The sequence below is a fragment of the Columba livia genome, chromosome 15 (assembly GCF_036013475.1).
Source record: "Columba livia isolate bColLiv1 breed racing homer chromosome 15, bColLiv1.pat.W.v2, whole genome shotgun sequence".
In the NCBI taxonomy this organism is placed as follows: Eukaryota; Metazoa; Chordata; class Aves; order Columbiformes; family Columbidae; genus Columba; species Columba livia.
The window spans coordinates 8,250,117-8,270,081 of NC_088616.1; the positions used below are offsets into that span (position 1 = coordinate 8,250,117).

Genomic DNA, 19,965 nt, shown 5'->3' on the forward strand with positions numbered 1-19,965 from the left:
AGTAAATTACAGCTCTCTCTTTCTAGCCATTGGGGTGGTAGAGTTGCATATTCTCATACAGTGTGCTCCAGCTGAAGCTTGGACTTGACATCTGCTGGAAAGAACATGTGGGGATCAGACCCCAGAGCAACAGTGGGGTCCTGTGTGATCCTTTCATTCACGAAGGTAAAATAATGGTTTTAATCCCCAAAGCCAGGGTGGATGTGCAGTGAATGCTCACAGCTGCTTTTGTTGACAGGAGAGTTTACTGGGGCTCAGCTATTAGCTGAAATTTGGGAAAAAAGAAATGAATGTGCTCTAGATGCGGAAGCCCCTGGTACCATCCTCATGTAATTCCCTGTTATCCTGCAGTTGCATTTATTAGTGCAGTTCACTCCCATCTATTGCCGCTAATTAGTCCCAGCTCTAATGCTGCTCCAGCAATTTCCCTCTTGGAAAAGAGTCAACAGATAAAATGAACAGTCTTATTCTTTTTAACTTTGAAATGGCATCTTTCTGTAAAGCCAAAGATGAAGAGACTGCCATAATAAAGAAAAAACATCTTCTGATTGAAACCACTGCATTTTTATTTTGGTACTATAAATAGAATTCCCCTCTATTTCCCATTCCCTTACACAAGTAAATGAAACATGTAGCTGCATGTAACTCTACCAGCACAAATGGCTTTTCACCATGAGGTAAGCTAACTGTTTTGAAGGCACTTTGCGTTTGGTTACAGTTGGATGCTTTACACTTCCCTCTTGTGTTGGGCAATACTGCCATCCCTTCACGTACTTCTTGGTGACCTCTGTGGTGGTTGAATGCTCCTCCTGATGCCATCAAATTACATCTGCTTCACTCTTCCCCAGCAGCATAGGCACATAGATGAACAAAATGATGGTGTTAAGGCGTTAATGTAGTGATACTGAACTGAGATGTGTAGCACACCTTTGTTTTTACAGTGCTGGTTTTCTCAGAGGACGATCCCATCATTTAGTCGGTTGTCCACGATGAAACTGTCTGGCTTACCAACATGCAGCTGATGTAACCAGCTCCTGCTGGTCACCTCGGAGTCATCTTGACCTTCAGTCTCTCTAATGGCTGCTGTACACAGCTTTCTATGCGACTACGTGAGTATATGTTGAGGAAGCTGCAGGTTCTGCTGAGTCTTTGAACTTAGGGTCTTTGCTGTCCTAAGGCTTTTTGTCTTGGTTTTTGTTAGGTTGAGTGATCAGGTAGGGATGAAGAGGGGGAGAAGGTTTTGCTGTAGTCCTGACAGATGTATTTTTCACTACTGGTGGTGCTTTTCTGCAGTGTATGACAGCAAGCAGTGTGGCTTTGTAGCACGGCTGGGGCAGAGGCTGTAGCATTTTGGAAGACGCAAAGGAGGGCAAGGGTTCGCAGTGATCTGGTAGTTTAAGAAGTGGTGCAGCTTGTCCTAGCTGCTCTTAAGAAAAAGTTTCTAAAGTGGAGGGAGCGCTGTGTAATTACTGCCGGACACCAAGACTGCCAGCTCCTGGATCGACATCTGCTTGTTGAGGTAACTGTTGTACTGAGCCGTGGTTAGCCTGCCGCTCTTCAAGGCATCCTCAATTGAGAACTCTCTACCAGACTTTCTGTCGAGGATCACAGATGATTCCCCATTGGGACCCTTTATTGAGATCTCCTCCCAGTCACATTCCTGACTCTTCAGTTTGACGAACAGGTTCCATTCGATGAGGCCTAACACATGAGCTTCCTCTGGAGACATTTCTTTTCCTGTATCGGGGTCAATGACCACAATGGAGCGCCGCAGGTGGTTCTCTCTTTGTTCCCTCTTGATAGCCACTGTCTTCAGGCGGTTCTGGAGTTGCTCGATCTCTGCATCTTTATCTCTGGATAACTGCTTCAGATCATCTAACTCTCTTTCCAGAGCTTGGAATCTGGAGTCCAGGTTTATTCCACTGTCCGTGTGCGTCATGTTTCTCAAATCCCGAGCTTCTGTTGCTGTGAGTTCAATCTCTGATTGCAGTCTCCTTGTTTCCATCAGCAGGTTCTGTTTCTCAAGGTGTAGTTTGTGGTTTTCCTCCCTTAATAAGTCTAGCTCCTTTGATGACTTGGAGTTGTTGAATTCTACCTCAGACAGCCTGGTTTCGAGGCGGTTGATGTCTGCATCTAGCTCCCTCTTACGCCTGGTTTCTTCCTCCAGATTGCTCTTCAGCTTTTGAATCTCATACTCTGTGTCTCCTTTGTCCACTTGGACGCTCTCTGAAAAGACCACTTTCTCTTTGACCTCCATCTTCTCCAAAGAAAGGAGCTTCTTTCTCAGGGCTTCTAGTTCAGTTTGCAAGACTTGTCTCCGGTGCTTCTCTTCTTCTAGCTCCAGCTTGAGGAGGGAGTGCTCCTTCTCTTGCTGGGGATCTTGCTGAAGGATCACTTTCTGTTTCACAGTTACTCGTTCTGTTGTCTCCCTCTCCTGTTCTTCTAACTCATTCAACCTGATCCTCAGCCTCTGCACCTCCAGTTCAGCCTCTCTGCGGGCCTGTCTCTCTTTCTCAAGTTCTTCTAGCTGACGCTCTAGCTCAGACCGTCTCCTCTGCAGCTTGCGGAGTTCTTCACGGAGGTCATCAATTTGTTTGAGCTCGCTCTCGATGCTCTGAGAGAAGGAGCTGACTTCAGCTTTCAAGGCAGGATCTTGCTCATACTTCACCACTTCCTGCTGGACCACTTTCTCCTTCACCTGGGAAAGCTCTTCCTCCTTCTGTCTTACTTTCTCTTCTTGGAGTAGCCGTTCCCTCTCCAGGTCAACGTGTTTCATCTGTTCATCTGCTAGCTGCACTCTCAGAGATTCCACCTCCTCTCTAGTCTTGGGGTCTTCCCGAAACTGCAGAATTTCTTGAACAACTTCCTTTGTTTGCACTTGAGGTTTGGCATCTTTCAAAGCTTGTATCTCTTGTTTCAGCTGGTAGATCTCAAGATCAGCTCTTTCAATTGCTCCCGTCCTCTCTATGATTTCCTCCCGGAGTCGCTGTAGCTCCTTTTCAGTTTCTGGATCATTCTTGTACTTAATGACCTCTTTAATGACTTCTTTGACTTCTACCAGTGGCCCTCTGTTCCTCAGAGCAGCCAGCTCATTCTGGCAGCTCTTCAGCTGTTCGTCACTACCTCGGTATCTCCTCTCCTGCTCTACCAGCTCCAAACGAAGGTTGGCAACTTCATTTTCAGCCTTGGGATCTGGGCGTACAATCTCACGCACTTTCTCCTGGACAACCACCTTGGAGTTCTCTTCCTCCAGCAGCTGGATCTTCCTGAGCAGCTCAGCCTTTTCCCGCTCGTTGGAACGACCCTTGGACTTCTCATCTTCATACTGGCGACGGAGCTCGTTCACCTCTCTCTCAATGGCTACGTCTTTCTCTACTTTGAGCACCTCCTTGACAGTAATTTTGCCCTCAGCAATGGCCCGTTCCTTCTCAAGACGTTTGAGCTTCTCCTGGAGGAAGCTGAGCTCTTTCTCGTGCTTCTGCCGAAGGGCGCTCTCCCTTTCCTTGTTCTCTTGCAACATCCGGAATTCCATCTCCAGCTGGGGATCGTTCTGCAGCTTCAGCACCTCCTTCTCTGTTACCTTCTCCTGCTCTTTGTTCTTCTCGCTGGACAGCACAGCAATTTGTTGGCGTAAAATGGTGACTTCATTCTCTCTGGTTCCTTCCTGCCTCCTGAGGTCTTCCAGTTCTTCTCTGAGCTTCAGGATCTCATCAGCTTGAGCCTTATCTTGTTCAATGCGCAGAACCTCTTTCACTATGTACTCCTGCCCTCCTTCTCTCTTCTCATGCTCCAAAACCCGCAACCTGATTTTAAGAGCCTCCAGCTCCTCCTGGAGTACCTGGTTCTTGCGCTGCTCTTCTGCCAGGTTCTGCTGCAGTTTGTGAAAGCTCTCCTCCAGATGAGGGTCAGGCACTTTCTTCAGCAGTTCTTTCATAATGATAGTTTCTTGGGGCTTCTGGTTTTGCAGGTAGACAATGTTGTTCTGAATGGTTCGGATCTCTGCTTCTAGCTGCTGCCGACGCTGAGTCTCATCCTCAAGCTCTTTCTTCAACTTCCAGACTTCTTCCATGGGCCTTAAGGATCTTTTGGTCTGGAGAAAGTCTTGTGTCACTTGAACATCTGGTTGCTGTTGTTGAAAAAAAGATTGTGTAGTAAAAAAACCCAAAATAATCATACTTTTGGTGCTTATTTTCAGTGCCTCCTGTGACAAAACGACAGGAGGATGTTGAGCTTGGTTAATGGAGGTTGCCTGTTGCAAATGCTGAACAGAGTGTGTTTGCAAGCAGGCATCTCCTGAATTGCTCTGGGTTCCCAGCCTGTGAAAAATGTTTTTTTGTGGTGCCTGTTGGTGTCAGAACAAAGCTTTCAGCCACAAGGGACACTAATTCTGGCATGCGCTTGCCAAAAGAAGTGTTCAAAATGATGTGGAGCTTCTTTGGATGAGTGGGAGGTGGACTGGGGAACACAGAGGGGTCGTCTATCTAATTTAAGTGTCTGCTTTGGAGGCATGAAACGCTAGCTAGATTTATTTCTAGTTCAACTTGTCATAGCAAAGGCACACATGTATTATTTACATGCCTGTGCTTTCAGTATCGCGTTGCCCCTGGGGATCACTTACCTGCCGCAGGAGGCTCTGAGCGAACTCCAGGTTCTGCAGCCTCTGTTTGTTCACAGCATTTACTTCGGTAAACTTGGCTGCCAGAACAGCTTCCTACAGAACAAACACGTGTTGAAAAGAGGTGGTGAAACCAGGGGTGCGTGGTCAAGACTTGCTGCATAGATGCAGGTTCTAAAGAAGTGACCCTGGGTGCTATTCTAAAAACCTACAGTGGTGATCTACCCAGCTTTGGGGGAGAAAGGGCAATTCTCATGCGCACACACTCTCGTGGTCATGCTGTACATTTCCTGCTCAAGAGATGCAAAAAGAGATGCAGCTGAGGAAGAACTGGGTGGACACTTCCAGCTGCCTCGATATGCAGGATGAGCTTGACACTGGTAGCAAACAGATCCTGCACAAATAGGTAGCTTGTGGCCTGTTCTCGCTGTATTTCTATGATGGGGTCTTTGGCAGTGAAATCCTGCTCTATATTTGAAAGTCTTGGGAGGTGAAAAAGGGTTTTGGTTCTTCTCCACCTTTTCCCCTTTCAGCAGAGAAGTGTTAAATCCAGCATTTTCCATCTCTCATTGTGCCCAGGCTGGTCCAAAAAAACCTGATGGATTAAGAATGATGAAAAATCCCTTCCTCCCCAATTCTCTGCCCTCCCCTGCAGCCCCCTGTGGGACCAAGGACACTGACAGTAAGTATAAGTGTTTGCAGTAACCCCATTGGTCCCATAAGATGTCATCTGCTTTAGCTCACTGTAGGCCCCCCCTTATTTACCTCTTCTTTCACTTTTGCAGCTGGAGACTGGAGCCTGGGCTTCTTGCTCATGTACCCATTCCGGCCATTCTCTAGGTCAAGGATGGACCGTAGCTTCTCCGCTTCCAACTCATAGTCCTGTGGAAAGAATTTCCCAGGAGGAAAGTGAGATTACTGAGTCCCCTTCATGCACAGGTCCCTCCTAAACCTTGGCTTTAATGACTTCTTCCCTTGACCTGTGTGTTAAGTGAGCTGCTGAGGAGGGTGGGATGTGCAGCACTGTTGGTAGGACCTCCCAGCAGGTTCTGAGATGGGTACTGCCCTGTGACTGTAACAGCACAGCTCAGGTGTGTGCTGACCTTCCCCTTATGTTACAGATGCAGGGCTTGGAGTAGAAACTCTCACATGCAATAAGTCTGAGCCAGCTGCCATGCTAATGGCCATATGATGTCAACATCAGAGCAGATACAACCTGGTTTTGGCTCATCAGTTGACTGAGCAAGGGCTCTAGGCTTTCTGTAGGTGGCTCCTTGTAGGATGGAGGTGGTTCTGCCCCTCTGAGACCCCACCTGCAGTACTGAGTCCAGCTCTGGAGCCCTTGGTTCAGGAAAGACATGGACCTATTGGAGCGGGTCCAGAAGAGGCTACAAAAATGTTCAGAGGGATAGAACAGCTCTGCTGCGAGGACAGGCTGAGAGTTGGGGTGTTCAGCCTGGAGAAGAGAAGGCTCTGGGGAGACCTGATTGTGGTTTTTCAGTGCTTAAAACAGGCTTGTAAGAAAGATGCGGACAGACTTTTCAGCAATGCCTGTTGTGACAGGACAAGGGGTGCTGGTTTTAAACTAAAAGAGGTGAGATTCAGACTAGATAGAAGGAAGAAATTTTTTACAATGAGGGTGCTGAAACACTGACCCAGGTTGCCCAGAGAGGTGGTAGATGCTCCACCCCTGGAGACATCCCAGGCCAGGCTGGACAGGGCTCTGAGCAACCTGATCTGGGTGAAGATGTCCCTGCTCATGGCAGGGGTTGGACTGGATGAGCTTTGAAGGTCCCTTCCATCCCAAACCACTCTGTTAAAGTTCTCCCACCGGCAGAACTGCAGTCCTCACCTTCACTGCCTGCTGGTATTGCTGAGCTGTGGCAGAGACCTTCTGCACCTCCCGTTCCTTGCTTGCAATGTCACTGAGAAGCGCCTGGCATGCACAGAAATACATGTCAAAGGGAGCACAAAATCCAAACACATTGTTCATCCTTTTTGAGGATTGCCATTAAAATTACAACACTGAGAATTACAACCTTCTCAAGCTGCCCTGCTACATATAAACAAAGCACTGGTAGGACAGTGGAACCTTATAGCATAAAAATAAATAAAGCTAATTATTTATATTTTTCTATTTTATGTTCCAGATCTAAGTTCTATTCCTTATCTTCTATTGTTGCTCCCTCTCCTCTCCCTGTGGAGCCCAGGGCACTCTCAGAAAGAATTACCACTTGGTTCTTCAGCTTAGTTTCCACTTGCTGGATGTTGTCAGTCTCCTGCGGCTCATAGTTAGGAATGTTGCACAGGAACCGGTTGACTTCATCGTAGCTGGTGCGGTAGTTGGAATAGGCACTTTTTGCCTTCTGCAGGGTCTGTGTTCTGTAGGGGAAATCAGCTCCGCTTCAGTCATATCGCATCTCTTGTGATATTTTCTGCAAACATCTTTTAGCCTGTCCCTACTTTCCCTGCTCACTAAAGAGACAGAGTTGCGCTTTTGCTAAAGTCTCCATCTCTGTTGCAAGAGCACTTAATCCTAAAGGCTGCCCAGATCTATGCAGCCAGCATGTGCCAGGAACCTTGTTCTCTTCCTCCTCAGCCCTCCCTGGAGCCCCTTCTGCAGCTGCTTGTTCCCACAATGCGTTATGCCTCTTCCAGATTCAGTGTGGTTCCAGATTCAGTGTGGTTCCAACTCCACTGTAAATATCCCAGCTCTCCAGGCCAGCCCAGTCCTCTGTCTTACCTGAGGTCGATTTGCTTGCTGAGGTTGTTGAAGCGCTGGTTGAGTTTGTAGAGCTCGGCTTCTTGCCGTTCGATGTCAGGGCAGTGCTCCTGGAACTGGCTGGCCAGGGTGTTGGAGCACGTCTTCACCCGCAGCAAGTTCTGCTCCGCTTCGTTGAGCAGGAACTTTTTGGACTGGAGCTCGGTGCCCATGGCCTGCAGAAGAAGCAGGAGAAGGGGGGTTTTCTGTGGATGCACAGGTGCCAGGCTTTTGTCACTGCTCCCCATCAGCTGCGGCAGCTGCACCAGAGCTGCAGAGGATGCTGAGGAACAGCTGAGCTGCAGGACTGCTGTGAGGTGTGGAGAAAAGCAAGCTGGAGGCTTGTATCATAAGCAGAGCCGTCTGATAAACTTGATAGGGAGAAAAAGCCAGCTCTTGCTCCCTTCTCCACCTGTTAACCTTTAAAAACAAGCATACTGTGTGCAAAATACTTAGTGCTTCTCATGCCTTAAACCCTGTTCCTGCCAGTGTAACAACTCCAGAATGAGCTGTGAAAGCTTTTGCATGTTAGTCTGGAAATGGAGACTTGATGGAAAAGCTGAAGGAGGATAGAAAATTCTGGCCTAGCTGGTTCTTGGCCTTTCTATAGCAGATGGATTGCCAATTTTGGTCAGTAGCTTTTCCTAGGAATAACTGTTCTCAAAGCCTTGCTTCGGTCCATCTCTTTCAAGTGTCAGGCCTCTGCATTTCTTTTCCCAGATGGTTTTATCCTTTGCTTCTCCATTAGTCCTTTTGTCAAATCACAAATATTCAACTGGTATTTGATTTCTGGTTTGGGGATGGGAACAGTTTGCATTTTAAGTAGGTGAGGATGGCCCCAGTTAACATGAGGTCTCATCTCCAGCGGGGCGAGGCCATCCCTTTACCAATTGATTCAAGCTTGCAAGTTGAGAAGCAATTACCCAGGATTTTGGAAAGCGGTTTTGTACGTGGAGCATGTCAATAGGGTAGAAAACTGGCTGGAGACAACACTCACCAGCAGCTCTTCTGTCTTATGGTCTACCACTCGCAAATCCTCTGGTACCGTGTCATCAATGACCAGTTTGTTCTCATAGGTAGAGAGCAGGTCTCGGCCTTGTTGGAGGCTCCTCTCAAGCTGTGTGGCCACCTCAACTCTATAGGGACACAAGAGGGAACATGTTTAAGCACGCCTGCACCTGGCTCCTGCAGGATACTGTGTCATGCCAAGGCTCAAGCCATGACTTAAGCCATGACTTACTTTTCTTGGGCAGCGCTGAGCAGCTGAACCACACGGTTGTACTTCTTGTTGGTATTCTCCACCTTGTTCTTCACCAAAGTGGCACTGCCAGTGTTCGGCACGGATTCGATGAAGACCTCGCACTCCTGGATCTTCCTTGTTTTCTCGGGTTCAATGCGACGGACCTCGTTGGTGATGTTCTGCAATAGGAATAAAGTCTTTATAGCAACTGAACTAGGGCCTTGTGGCTACAAAGAAGCTGTCCAGTGTGAGAGGAGAGGTCAGAGCTGAGGGCTTGTGTTTGATGGCAGGTACCCTTCAGCCCTACAGGGGATAAAAGGATAATTTCTGTTGGCTTTCTATTGACTTGTATCTCTTCTGGGGCAGGCAAGCTACTCCTTAGTAAGATAACTCTGGCTGGGGAGTGATTCCCACTGGCTCTCACTCAGTTAGAAACGTGCTGGACTCATCTGGACCCGCTGGGCTCTGCCACCTGACAGATTAATTCCTGCCTGGACAACAAAGCACTGCAGGCAGTTGCAACAATTTGCTTTCACTTGTGGTGGCCCTTGGATTTTGACACAGCTCTCAGCAGGTGATGTAACCAGGACCTGAACTTCCTCCTAAACCAAGGGAGGTTTGTGGCATGGAGCCTGGCTTAATTAGGCATCTGAAGGAACAGAAAGGAGCAGGATGCCACCAGCACTGGAGCCTAGCAGAGCTGGTCCACAAGGAAAATGGTGCCCTGGACCGTGTTTTCTTGCTCCTTTCTTAGCTGGTGGTGGTCAACATCCCTGCTGTGCTTGGAATATGGGCAGGATCACACCTTGAGGCCTCCCCTCCCTGCAGCCATCACCTTTTTCCCCATTCAACCTTTCTGTGGCTGAGCTGGGCCAGGAACAGGTCAAAAGTTTTGGCTCTGTCTTCTCCCCATCTCCACTGGAAGCACCACCAGCTGTAAGCATCGCCCTGTGCCTGCATGCTCCTGGGCTCGGGGAGTTCTTACAGCACCCAGCATGCTGAGGACCACCCTGGAGACCCGCTCAGGAGCTTGGTCCCTGTTCAGCACTGTCTACTTCCACAGCTGTGTACCTTCAGGTCTTTGGAGCGCTCAGTGCTGTCTTGCACAGCCCGACTCTGCTCCAGCGGCGGACGGAGGTTTGCTGTGATTGCTTTCTCCTGCTTGTCCAGGTCGCTATTCACTTTATCCAGACCTGCCAGAAGCTGGCGCCCCTGAACCGATGCAGCATCTGGATAATGAGAGAGGACCAGTTAGAGCCAGTTGGAAGCTGGGTGTAGGCTCAGTCCCACTGGTGAGTGCAAAACTCATATCCCCCTCCACTCCCCGAGCTCTGCCTGCTGTGACAACAGCCGGGCTGTGCTGCCCTTGCATGCAGCCCAACACTGCACCCTGACACTTGTCACCAGGTCCCTTAGGAATCCTGGAATCACAGAATGGTTTGGGTTGGAAGGGACCCTCAAAGCTCATCCAGTGCCACCCCTGCCATGAGCAGGGACATCTTCACCAGCTCAGGTTGCTCAGGGCCCTGTCCAGCCTGGCCTGGGATGTCTCCAGGGATGGGGCATCCACCACCTCTCTGGGCAACCTGGGCCAGGCTCTCACCACCCTCATTGTAGAAAATTTCTTCCTTCTATCTAGCCTGAACCTCCCCTCTTTTAGTTTAAAACAATCACCCTTTGTCCTATTGCAACAGGCCCTCCTCATCTTTCTTATAGGTCACTTTTAAGCACTAAAAGGCTGCAATAAGGTCCCCCGGAGCCTTTTTTTCTCCAGGCTGAACAACCCCAGCTCTCTCAGCCTGTCCTCACAGGAGATGGGAAGCTCTAGGTGACATCCCCCCTAAGATGGGCCACCACCTAAGTTCAAGGCTACAGCAGCCTTTAGTGTCTGGGAAGGAGCAAGCCCTTCCAGCGCCACACCTCCAATGCTGTCTGCCTTCAGCCCCTCGTAGCGCTGCTGGAGGGTGTTCTTGCAGTTGGCCGTCTTCTCCTTCACCTTCACATAGTAATTGGCAATTCTGCAAAATAGGACAGTGTGGGCATCAGGTCAGAGTCAGGTTCTCAGCCCCTCCATTGCCCTGTTGCTTATCCTGGCGCTGCTCTGGGGACAAGGTGCAGCTCTGGAGGGGCTCGTGGGACCTGACCCCTCATGGCAGCCATGAAGGGAGTTGGGGAGAGGCACCTTCACCCCATGTTCACAAAGGGGTAGAGCAGTGTCTTCACCAGAGGGGTGAGAGCAGGGGCAGCAGCAAGGGTGGGTACCTGCCTGCTGAGAGAGGGTTGGGCAGCTGCCCCACTGGAATGCCTCCCCCCACTGGAATGCCCCCCCCCCCGCCAGAAGCAGGGACCTGGGTGGCTCTGAACTGACCCCACCCCATCTTGTGTGCAAACAGGATGGAATCCCTCCTGGAGGAAGCCTGAGGCTTTAAGCAGGCACAGCTTTGCTGCGTGAATGGGGCAGGACCCCCAGTCAGCATTGCCAGACATGGGGATGCAGCACTGGCGGTGTAGCCTGTGACTGGTGAAGGAAAGGGCTGGTGCTGTGGGGCAGCGGGAGGGTCTGACACGGCTGGGGGGCACATACTGGTCTGCCAGTGCTATGGCTTCGGGGTCAGGCGGGGGGATCATGAAGCAGACTCCTGGGGCGCTGATCTTGTCTCCTGAGCCGTCTGCCACTTCCCAAACATCTCCGCTGTTCTTCTGCAGGGTGTAGAGGGCTCCTCGGCTTATCTGGCCCTGGGGAACAGGATCGGTCACAGCAGCAGGTCAGGAAATGTCCCCTGCCCCTCTCCATGCCCGCAGCCCCGGGAACCTGCACTTGTGGGGTGGCAGGACCGGCGTAAACCCCAGTCCCTTCTCTCAGCACTCTCTTGCTTCTCCATGTATCTGCCATTTGCCAGGAACTCATGTGCCTGCTCCTCCCTCCCCCGAGCCTCCAGGAACGAAGCCATGCCTCCTCTTGCAGCCACCACAGCAAACAAATTCCCACTGGGGTGGAGAGGAGAAGGTGTTTCCAAGGCTCTGCTGTGGGTTTTTCTTTCAGAGAGGCAGGCAGCTGAGTCAGCTGGAGCCGCTCACTCCTCTCTGGGCCCCAGCTGCCCCAGTGGCATCTGTCCTTTGGTCAAGTACTCAGTCCTGCAAAGACTGATACCCTGAGGGTGGGGATGCAGAAGTGCCCACCAGGACTCTGCTGGTGATGGTGGGGTGAAATTCTTTCATCAGAAACGTGCCCAGGCATCTCCACCGTCCCAGTCTGGGGAGCGTGGGAATGTGACAGAGCCAGGCTGTCGCAACCTCCCAAAGGGTGTGTGATAGGGCACGCTGTCTGCAGGGCAGACAGAGGCTGTGTTTCCCCGGGACCCCTCCTGCCCTGCTCCTCCGGAGCTGCCAAACCTGCTTTCTCACCAGGACAAGCATGACCTTTGCCTTGTCCCCAGTGCGGGAAATATCACTGCTTGGGCACTGGCAAAAACTGCTCCTTCCCCAGGGGTCTCTTCCATCCCCAGTGCTCCCTGAGGAGACAGTCCCCAGCAGCACCTCCGCATTGCACATGGGACAAGGGAGACATTACCTGTTCTCCTTCGTACTCGCAGAGAGCCTCCACGGGGACGGGCTGGAGTGGCATCTCGCGGCGGTACCGCAGGGGCAGGACGTGCTGGCTGCGCTCCTGCAGGGACTTCACCACCTCCTCGTACTTGTCCAAGGCCTTCTCCTGGTCCTAGCACAGGGTAACGACCAAACCAGTAAAGAAACATGGGAAGAATGAGCTCCTGGGCTCTGCCAAACTAGGGAAGGGCTGGAGAGGAGCTCGTCCCAATGGTCTTTTCCTTATGCTGATGAAAAAGGCTCCTTGGGTCCTGCTCTGCAGCTGTTGTGTTCTTGCACTCTCCTGCCTGCTTTTGCAGCCAGGCTGAGGACTGGGACTGCGAGCTACCATGCCTTGGCACTAGCCACTGGGCTAGTAATAGCTGTTCCCTGGTGTATGGTCCACATCTGCCTGGCTGCATGTTGATGAATGGCCCCATTCCCAGCTGTCAGCTTTAATTAGAGCCCTGAGAAAAGGCTCCTTATTGGTTTTGCTCTATTTCTAGCTGTGCAGGTGGGTATCCCACAACGGTGAGTGGGATGGAGCAGGCAGGAGGAGGACAGCTGTTGGGAAGAGCTATCAGCTGTCCCAGGACACGTGCATCATCTGGGCCTGCTGCAGCATGCTTGGGCTTGGGCTGGGCCAGTGGCTTGGCTCAGCACCGCCCTTCCCAAGTGGATGATTTTGCATCTCGGCTCTCGGCAGCACAGACAGTTCCACAGCCTCCTCTGGCAGCAGGTCTAATTATGCTCCCGCCCTTAACGAGTGCTAGCTCAATGAGAGAACAAATAAAAACCAGCCCGGTGAGCAATTACGTTGCTATGGGAGAGGCAATCTCTAGCTGGAGGGGAAAGAAGAGTGGGTGAAGGCTGGGCAGCGGGAGGCAGCAGCATGGTCCTGCTGCTCACCATGCTGAAAGCTGGGCTAGATGCCTGCTCCAGCAGGGATGTCCCTCCACTGGTGTCATAGGGACACTGGCTCCTTCCTGCTGCTGCTTCCCCTTCAGTCCTGCCTGCACCAATACTCACATCCAGCTCCCGGAGGAGAGACTCGAGCTGGTATCTGTCCTTGAACTCTGGGCTGAATTTTTGATCCAGGTCTGTATCCACCTTCTTCAAGAGCTCCTGGGCATCCTTAGCGTCTTTCTGAAACTGCAGGAAGGCAAAGCCTCTTGTGAGAGAGGGTCCTGCTGAAACATGAAGCAGACCCAACCCAGCACCCTGATCTTCATGCTGCCTAGCACAGGGGCAGCCACCAGGTGCCTGGACAGGCATCTGAGCACTCAGAAGTGCATGGAGAAAGGTGAGGAATCGCTATTTCCCAAGCTCGGGACAGCAGAGCTAGGGGAAAGACAACCAGGGGCAGCTTATTCCATGATCTTCTGCTGCAGAGTTCTTAAATCCTGCCTTTTCCCGCCCTCAGTTTTGTTTCACTTGGACAGCATTGCGATGGTGTGTGGTGGCTCCATTGCCAGTGCCATGGAGAAGGCAGAGCCAAGCCCTTCCACACACAAACCACCCCCTGGAGCAGTTATTCTGGCAGATACCCACAAAAGGCACTGCCTGGGCTGGGCACCACGGTTCAGCTTTGGCAACAGACTCATCACGTCGTCAACACACCCAGGCTGTGGGAAAGGAATCCAGCCTGACCTGCTCCCCTGCAGAGCCTCCCTGGCTGTCAGATGCAATTTATCCAGCAGACATCTGTCTGTTGAGCTCAGCTGGGGCTCTGAGCCCTTGCACAGGGCTCGCCGGGGGGGCAACCCTGTTTTCTGCAGGTGTAACTTCCCCACTCAGACCTGTTCTGCTTCTGCAAGAAGCATAGAAGGTCTCCCCATGTCTTGTTTTGGGGGTGAGGTACCTCGGTGAGGTACCTCCACTGTCCTGCAGACGAGGATGCCGGTGCTGGACTGTGGCTCTTGAACCTTGACATCAGAGCAGCTGCTTTCTGCAAGTCATGCTTTGCCAAGGAAGTACTGACCTTTCATGCTCAAGCAATTATGACGTGTGTTATATCAGCACAAGTCGGTTCTCCTAGCTTTCAAGCCCCGTAGACTAGAGGACTCAATCTTTTCTACCCTATTTCCAGAGCAGCCATACCAGTTGGTATCCTGGGATCTCCTGCAACCCAGCACCTACTCTCTGGGCTGTGCAGAGTGAAAAATAATGCCTCACTACCCAGGGATCTGGTACCTTGTGGAAGTCCTCCATGAACTTCAGGTGGCTCTCCTCGCAGATCAGTAGGTTGAGGTACTCCTTCCAGTCAGCGTGCACGGCCTCGATGTGAGCCTGCAACACAGGGGTGGAGGGGGACATTGGAAGGATGTCCTGTGCTAGGGGTGAGCCTGGGCTGCCCGCCAGAAAGCACCTGCTTCCCTATTGAGCAAACAGCTCCTTGGCTGCCTGTGAAGCTGCCCAGATGCTCTCAGATCAAAGCGAGAATGAGAATACTGGAGAGATGGTCCAAAGCTGGGATGTTCCTATGGGAGTGTGGAGATAGGTGGAAGGAGGTGGCAAATCCTGTGGCCTTATGTCCATCTTCCCACAGAAGGTAGAACTTGCCACCATAATTTATCCTTTGTAGGCAGCAAGCCCCGGGTTATCACCACAGGAATGAGGACCATGGGAAGAGCTACTTAGGTTTATCTCAGCTCCTCCAATGGTACACACTTGCAAGCGAAGGAGACTTTTTTCCCACTTGGCATCCAGGGAAGTAAAGTCAAGAGTCATGCTGGCACCAGGTCCTACACTTGTAGAAGGGCTGGGTGAGTCTTAGGAATTAAACTCAAGAGTCATGTTGGCACCAGGTCTCACACTGCAGAAGGGCTGGGTGAGTCCCCTGAGCTCTGCGGCAGGCGGGGAAGCTGGACCCCATCCCTGATGCTCACCTCGATGGCATTCTTTCCAGGGTGATTCTGGGCGAGCAGCTGATCTCCATCTGCATGCAGCTTGTTGATGGCCTCCTCCTTCTCCTCCAGCTTCCGGTGGATGAAGTTCTAGACGGAGAGAAGTAAGATGCTGATTCCCACACAAAGAGAGGGGAACCTGTCTGCATCCTGTGACCGAGCTACTCTGCAAAGGCCAAAAGCCTGATATTCCCCTACTGCAGCTCCTGTTTCTCCTTCCCTTGCAGATGTTGCTAAAGATGTGACTCTTGCCAATGAATGCTGAGATAAGGGAGCAGGGAATGAGGAATCTCCTGAGCTTCCTCATTGCTTTATTTCTGGTAGGAGGTAAGGATTAACCTTACTATCCATATGCTATCATCTGTACGCCTCAAAGTGCTTCACGCTGGAGTGGGGGAAACGGAGGCACAGGGAAAAGAACATTTTCTGTCCCCGTCCAACCCCTAGCCTGCTCCCTTGGCTCCGTGCCCCCCTCCCTTGCTGCAGAGCACCCAGCCAGCATGGGGCCGGGCAGCCCACGGACCTCGTACTGGCGGCGCCGGCTGGGGTAGTCCAAGTTTTGGTCGCTCCAGTCATAATGGGTCCTGTCCTTTGCCTGCTGATCCAGCCAGTAGAGCTTGTTGGTGCAGCGCTGCATGTAGTCCTGCAGCGAATTCAGATCCTGCTGCCGCTGCTGGGAGCCGGCCTGGAGAGGGTCAGAGGGAGAGATCAGCACAAAGCTCCTCTTGACGGGTCCCCTGTGGGTGTTTGGCCACTCTGGCAAGGGTCCCCTGCAAAAGGGCTCTGTCCCTGGAATCTGGGAGGTCTCTTACCAGCAGCTTCTGGTATTTGGCTTGGAAGTCACTCGTGTGTTCCTGGTAACAGAGGAGAAGCAAGGCAAGAGTTAGGAGCATGTCTCTGGCGAGTGGTGGTCTGGCAGGGGCTGGGTGAGGGAGAGGAATGTGGGCTTTATGGAGTTTGCCTCATTGTAAAGCTATAGTTGGTGTATGACGCTGAGGTTTCAGGTTAGGCGTGGATTTGCACAACCACCCAGCTTGGTCCAGGCAGCAGGAGCTCGGATGGTGGGATGCCCTCGCCTTCCTCAGTGGCTGGGGATGGGGCAGCAGGGAGAGGGGCCAGAAAACTGACCTTGTTGCCTTCTTTAACGATGTGTGGGCCAATGGCCATGACCTCGTTGTGGAAGATGTTGTGCTCTTCTACTTGGCTGTTGACCAGCGGCAGGTCAGTCCCAAAGCCCTTGCTGCTTAACGCATCCTGCAGCACACAGGGGCTGAGGTTAGCAACGGGAGAAAGGGATGCAGCAGCTAAGACCTGGGAAACTCCTTTTGGAGGTGGACATGGAGCTGGGCTTGGACAAACACCGGTGATGGCAGCATGTGGGTGCCTGGGAGCCCATGGGTGAAGGCGTCTGTGCCAGATGGTGGCCATGGGAATGCTAGTTTGGGGGTTTTAACACTTTTCTGGCTGTAAGAGTGTAGTGCTGGGATACAATGAAGAGGAAGGGCCACAGAGTAGAGCACAAAGCAGCTGGTAACTCAGGATGCCAAGCCTGGGAGCCAAGAGGAGAGGTTAAGGCTGGTTCAGTCTTGGGAGGAGAAGGCTTTGTGGGGAGACCTAACAACAGCCCTCCCATAACTACAGGGAAGTTACTGAGTAAACGGAGCCAGGTTTTGCAAGGTGGTGTGTGGTAGGGAGACGAGAGATGACAGGCATTAACTGAACCAGTGGAAGGCCAGACTGGGTATAAGGAGAAGCTTTTCTGCTCTCAGGATAGTGGGGTGTTGGAGCACACTGCCTGGAAAGGGAGTGTGGTCTCCAACCTCAGCTAGAGAAGGGCAGAGGTTTGCCCAAGCTCACCCAAGAGGTCAATGGCCAGGCTGAGCTGTAGGAGCTCATCCTCTGAAGGCCAGGCTGGTGCACTCCCCCACGGCTGCCCTGATCCTCCAGAGCTTTTCCTTGCTTAGCCCAGCTGCTGCCAGCAGTGGCAGCTGGTCTTGTCCCGCCATATCTGCACCCTTCCCTGCCACCCAGCGCCTCTCCTCCTTCCCATGCTGTTTGCAGCTCCCTGCAGCCAAAAAGGTCTCCAGGAGCCTGTTTCTCCATGGGGAGATGGACAAGGTCCTGCCTGTCCCTAGCTGGTGCACTGATGGTTCCCTGGGTACCTGTTTCTCATCGATCACTGTTGACCAGTTGACCTGGGGCTCAATAGGCTGCAGGGGTAAGTTGTAGATCTGGTCGTGTTTCATGCGCAAGTTTGTCACTCGTTCCTTCAGCTGCCGGATGCTGTGGGAAGGGAAAGATGAGGGTGGGATGCAGGATGTGGGCATAGGCTGGCATTAGCATTGGTAGCTATAGGTGAACCTCTCCCAGCTCCCCTGTGGAGGGAGGACCGTCCTTGGGGGACTTCAGTAAGCCCAGTGCTGCCTGGCAGGCTGGCAGCAGCCACCTTGTGCAATGAGCCGAGGAGGGAGAGGGCAAAGGTTCTCCCATGCACCGTCCCCTGCCAAGGGCTGCAGCACATCTGCCAGCTCCGAGCAGGCTGGTGCTGCGGGAGAGCAGGGTCTGCCCGCGCAGCAGGCAGGTATCACTCCATGGTGCTCCGTGCAGAGTTGCCATCAGCAGGTGTGCAGCTGTTCTCCCCCTACCCCTGCCTGAGGATGGCTGCAGGTTCTGCACCTCAGTGCAAGGTGGGCTGCGGAGCAGCCTGTGGTGCCTCCTCCAGCTGCAGAGAGGAGCTGAGCAGAGCCCTGGAGGAGTGTCATAGAGTTATAGACTCATAGAACGGTTTGGGTTGGAAGGGACCCTCAAAGCTCATCTAGTCCAACTCCCCCTGCCATGAGCAGAGACATCTTCACCCAGATCAGGTTGCTCAGAGCCCTGTCCAGCCTGGCCTGGGATGTCTCCAGGGATGGGGCACCACCACCTCTGTGGGCAACCTGGGCCAGTGTTTCACCACCCTCATTGTAAAAAATTTCTTCCTCATGTCTAACCTGAATCTCCCCTCTTTTAATTTAAAACCATCATCCCTTGTCCTATCACAACTGACTCTGCTAAAAAATCCATCCGCATCTTTCTTATCAGCCCCTTTTAAGTACTGAAAGGCTGCAATAACGTCTCCCCAGAGCCTTCTCTAACCCCCGCAAGGCTTTGGGGACAGGTCTGCCCACCCCACTGTGGTACTCACTCTTCTGTGATCATGTCACCCTGGGGGTGCTTCATGTGCCGGGCGATGGCTGCATCCCCATCCAGCACATAGAGCAGCTTGTCGGACTCGGTGAGTTTCTGAGCTGTCAGGTCCTTGTGCTGCGCAGGCTGGCATGCCTTGATCTTGTGCAAGTCCTGGGCAGGCAGAGAGTGGGGAAGAAGGGTCACCAGGGGAAAATAAAATGGTATCCAAGAGGCCTGAGCAAGGTCCTCCCATAGCACTGCCCCTGGGTACCAGCTCTGCTGTCTCATGTCCTTCAGGGATGTATTTTGCTTTCCCCTGCCTATGTGAGCCCCAAAGAAGGGCTGTGGCTGGGGCGGCTGTGTCACCTGGGGATGCACTGTACCATTCGGAAAGAGGAGGACCGTTCAGGCCCTTTCCCCACCCCAGCTGCCTGCTGGGATGCACATCCCTGCTCTGCACAGTGCTACTCTGCCCTGGGCAAGGAAGAATTTTGGGGCCCCATCACCTGTCACACACCGCCTCACCTTCTTCCCACAACCTGGGGGAACCCCCGTGTCCCTCCCTTATGGAACCTGCCATGGGGCAGGGTGACCATGTAGATGTGCCCGAGGAGAAGAGAGGAAACAGCAGTGAAGTGGGAAGGGCTGCGGCAGGAGGGGGCTGGAGGGGCAGAGCTGCTCAGGGGACACGGCTTACATTCTGCATCCGGGAGTCGATCTCCACGATGTTTTTCTCCACCTGGTCGGCATTTTTCTGCAGGCGCTCTATGAGCTCAGTCAGCTCTTTACTGGAGATGCTGGGGAGAAACAGGGGAAGATAAAGGGGGACTCGTCACCCCACAAACACGGCCAGAGCCTCAAGCGGCTGCTGTCGCGGTGCTGTGACCTCGGGGGTGGCCGGGGGCCAGCCCAGCCTGCCAGGCGCTGCAGCTGTGTGTGACTCACTGCCGCCTTTCTAACACTTTCCAAAATACTCTGCTCTGCCAGGGTGGGGGTAGCGGGTGGGGACATTGAGCCTCCCGCACGGTGGAAATGGGAGCGATGCTGTAGGCAGCCCTGAGCCTCCCTTGGCCTCAAAGCAAGACAGAAAACAGTCATTTGCAGGGGACAAGGAGAAACAGAGGAGCCTGAGCAGCAGAGACGACCTGAGGCCCATGCAGACAAGCAAGATGGCCTGGGTGAGTCTGTTGCCTGCAGACCACGGTTCTGCTGCCTGCACCCCATGTGGGGTGCAGCCCTGCCTAGGAGCCCCTGCTGTGCCGCTCTGTGCTGTGCTCAGGGCTTCTTTGCTCTGCCAATTATTCACAATTTAAACCAGATAAAGTGATGGGTCAGCACACATTGCATCTGTCTTTTGGTGCTTCGTCTCTTGCTAGGCACTGGTTTTTGCTCCCAGTGTGATGCTGGCCCAAGCCTCCCCATTTGCAGCTGGGCTGGCAGGGTGTAGGGCCAGCTCAAATAATGCCAGCCTCACTCTAGGGACAGCTGAGTTAGAACAGAGTCAGAACAACCCGTGACGCAGCTTTTGCATTGCCAGAGTTATTTTAAACATTTTGTCCTCTTGCTGTCACTTTGGCTGCAAGGAGTGGCCGCAGCGTGCCAGGGCCAGCTCCAGGGCAGCCTCCTGCTGTGGTTCTGCAGACCGGAGGCAGAAGGTGGGGTGTGCTCCTCACCAGTCCCTGCAGCTGGA

General features: G+C 52.6%; 1 protein-coding gene across 2 annotated transcripts in view; it reads right to left on the bottom strand.

Moving 5' to 3' along the window:
* Positions 1 to 542: 542 nt before the first annotated feature.
* PPL (periplakin) overlaps positions 543 to 19,965 on the bottom strand; it is a 28,203-nt gene continuing 8,780 nt past the window's right edge. Inside the window, exons 2-22 of one of the 2 annotated variants that reach the window (XM_013368032.3) lie at positions 18,973 to 19,072; positions 18,292 to 18,446; positions 17,270 to 17,390; positions 16,236 to 16,361; positions 15,920 to 15,961; positions 15,631 to 15,792; positions 15,090 to 15,197; positions 14,395 to 14,490; positions 13,231 to 13,353; positions 12,188 to 12,334; positions 11,201 to 11,352; positions 10,537 to 10,634; positions 9,688 to 9,845; positions 8,617 to 8,795; positions 8,374 to 8,512; positions 7,359 to 7,552; positions 6,847 to 6,997; positions 6,468 to 6,551; positions 5,381 to 5,497; positions 4,619 to 4,711; positions 543 to 4,126 (exon numbers count right to left, since the gene is read on the bottom strand). In XM_013368032.3, the coding sequence (XP_013223486.3) occupies positions 1,442 to 4,126; positions 4,619 to 4,711; positions 5,381 to 5,497; positions 6,468 to 6,551; positions 6,847 to 6,997; positions 7,359 to 7,552; positions 8,374 to 8,512; positions 8,617 to 8,795; positions 9,688 to 9,845; positions 10,537 to 10,634; positions 11,201 to 11,352; positions 12,188 to 12,334; positions 13,231 to 13,353; positions 14,395 to 14,490; positions 15,090 to 15,197; positions 15,631 to 15,792; positions 15,920 to 15,961; positions 16,236 to 16,361; positions 17,270 to 17,390; positions 18,292 to 18,446; positions 18,973 to 19,072 (5,230 nt within the window). In that variant the 3' untranslated portion in view covers positions 543 to 1,441. The remainder of the gene's footprint in view (positions 4,127 to 4,618; positions 4,712 to 5,380; positions 5,498 to 6,467; positions 6,552 to 6,846; positions 6,998 to 7,358; positions 7,553 to 8,373; positions 8,513 to 8,616; positions 8,796 to 9,687; positions 9,846 to 10,536; positions 10,635 to 11,200; positions 11,353 to 12,187; positions 12,335 to 13,230; positions 13,354 to 14,394; positions 14,491 to 15,089; positions 15,198 to 15,630; positions 15,793 to 15,919; positions 15,962 to 16,235; positions 16,362 to 17,269; positions 17,391 to 18,291; positions 18,447 to 18,972; positions 19,073 to 19,965) is intronic. The other variant, XM_065030923.1, reaches the window with a different exon arrangement.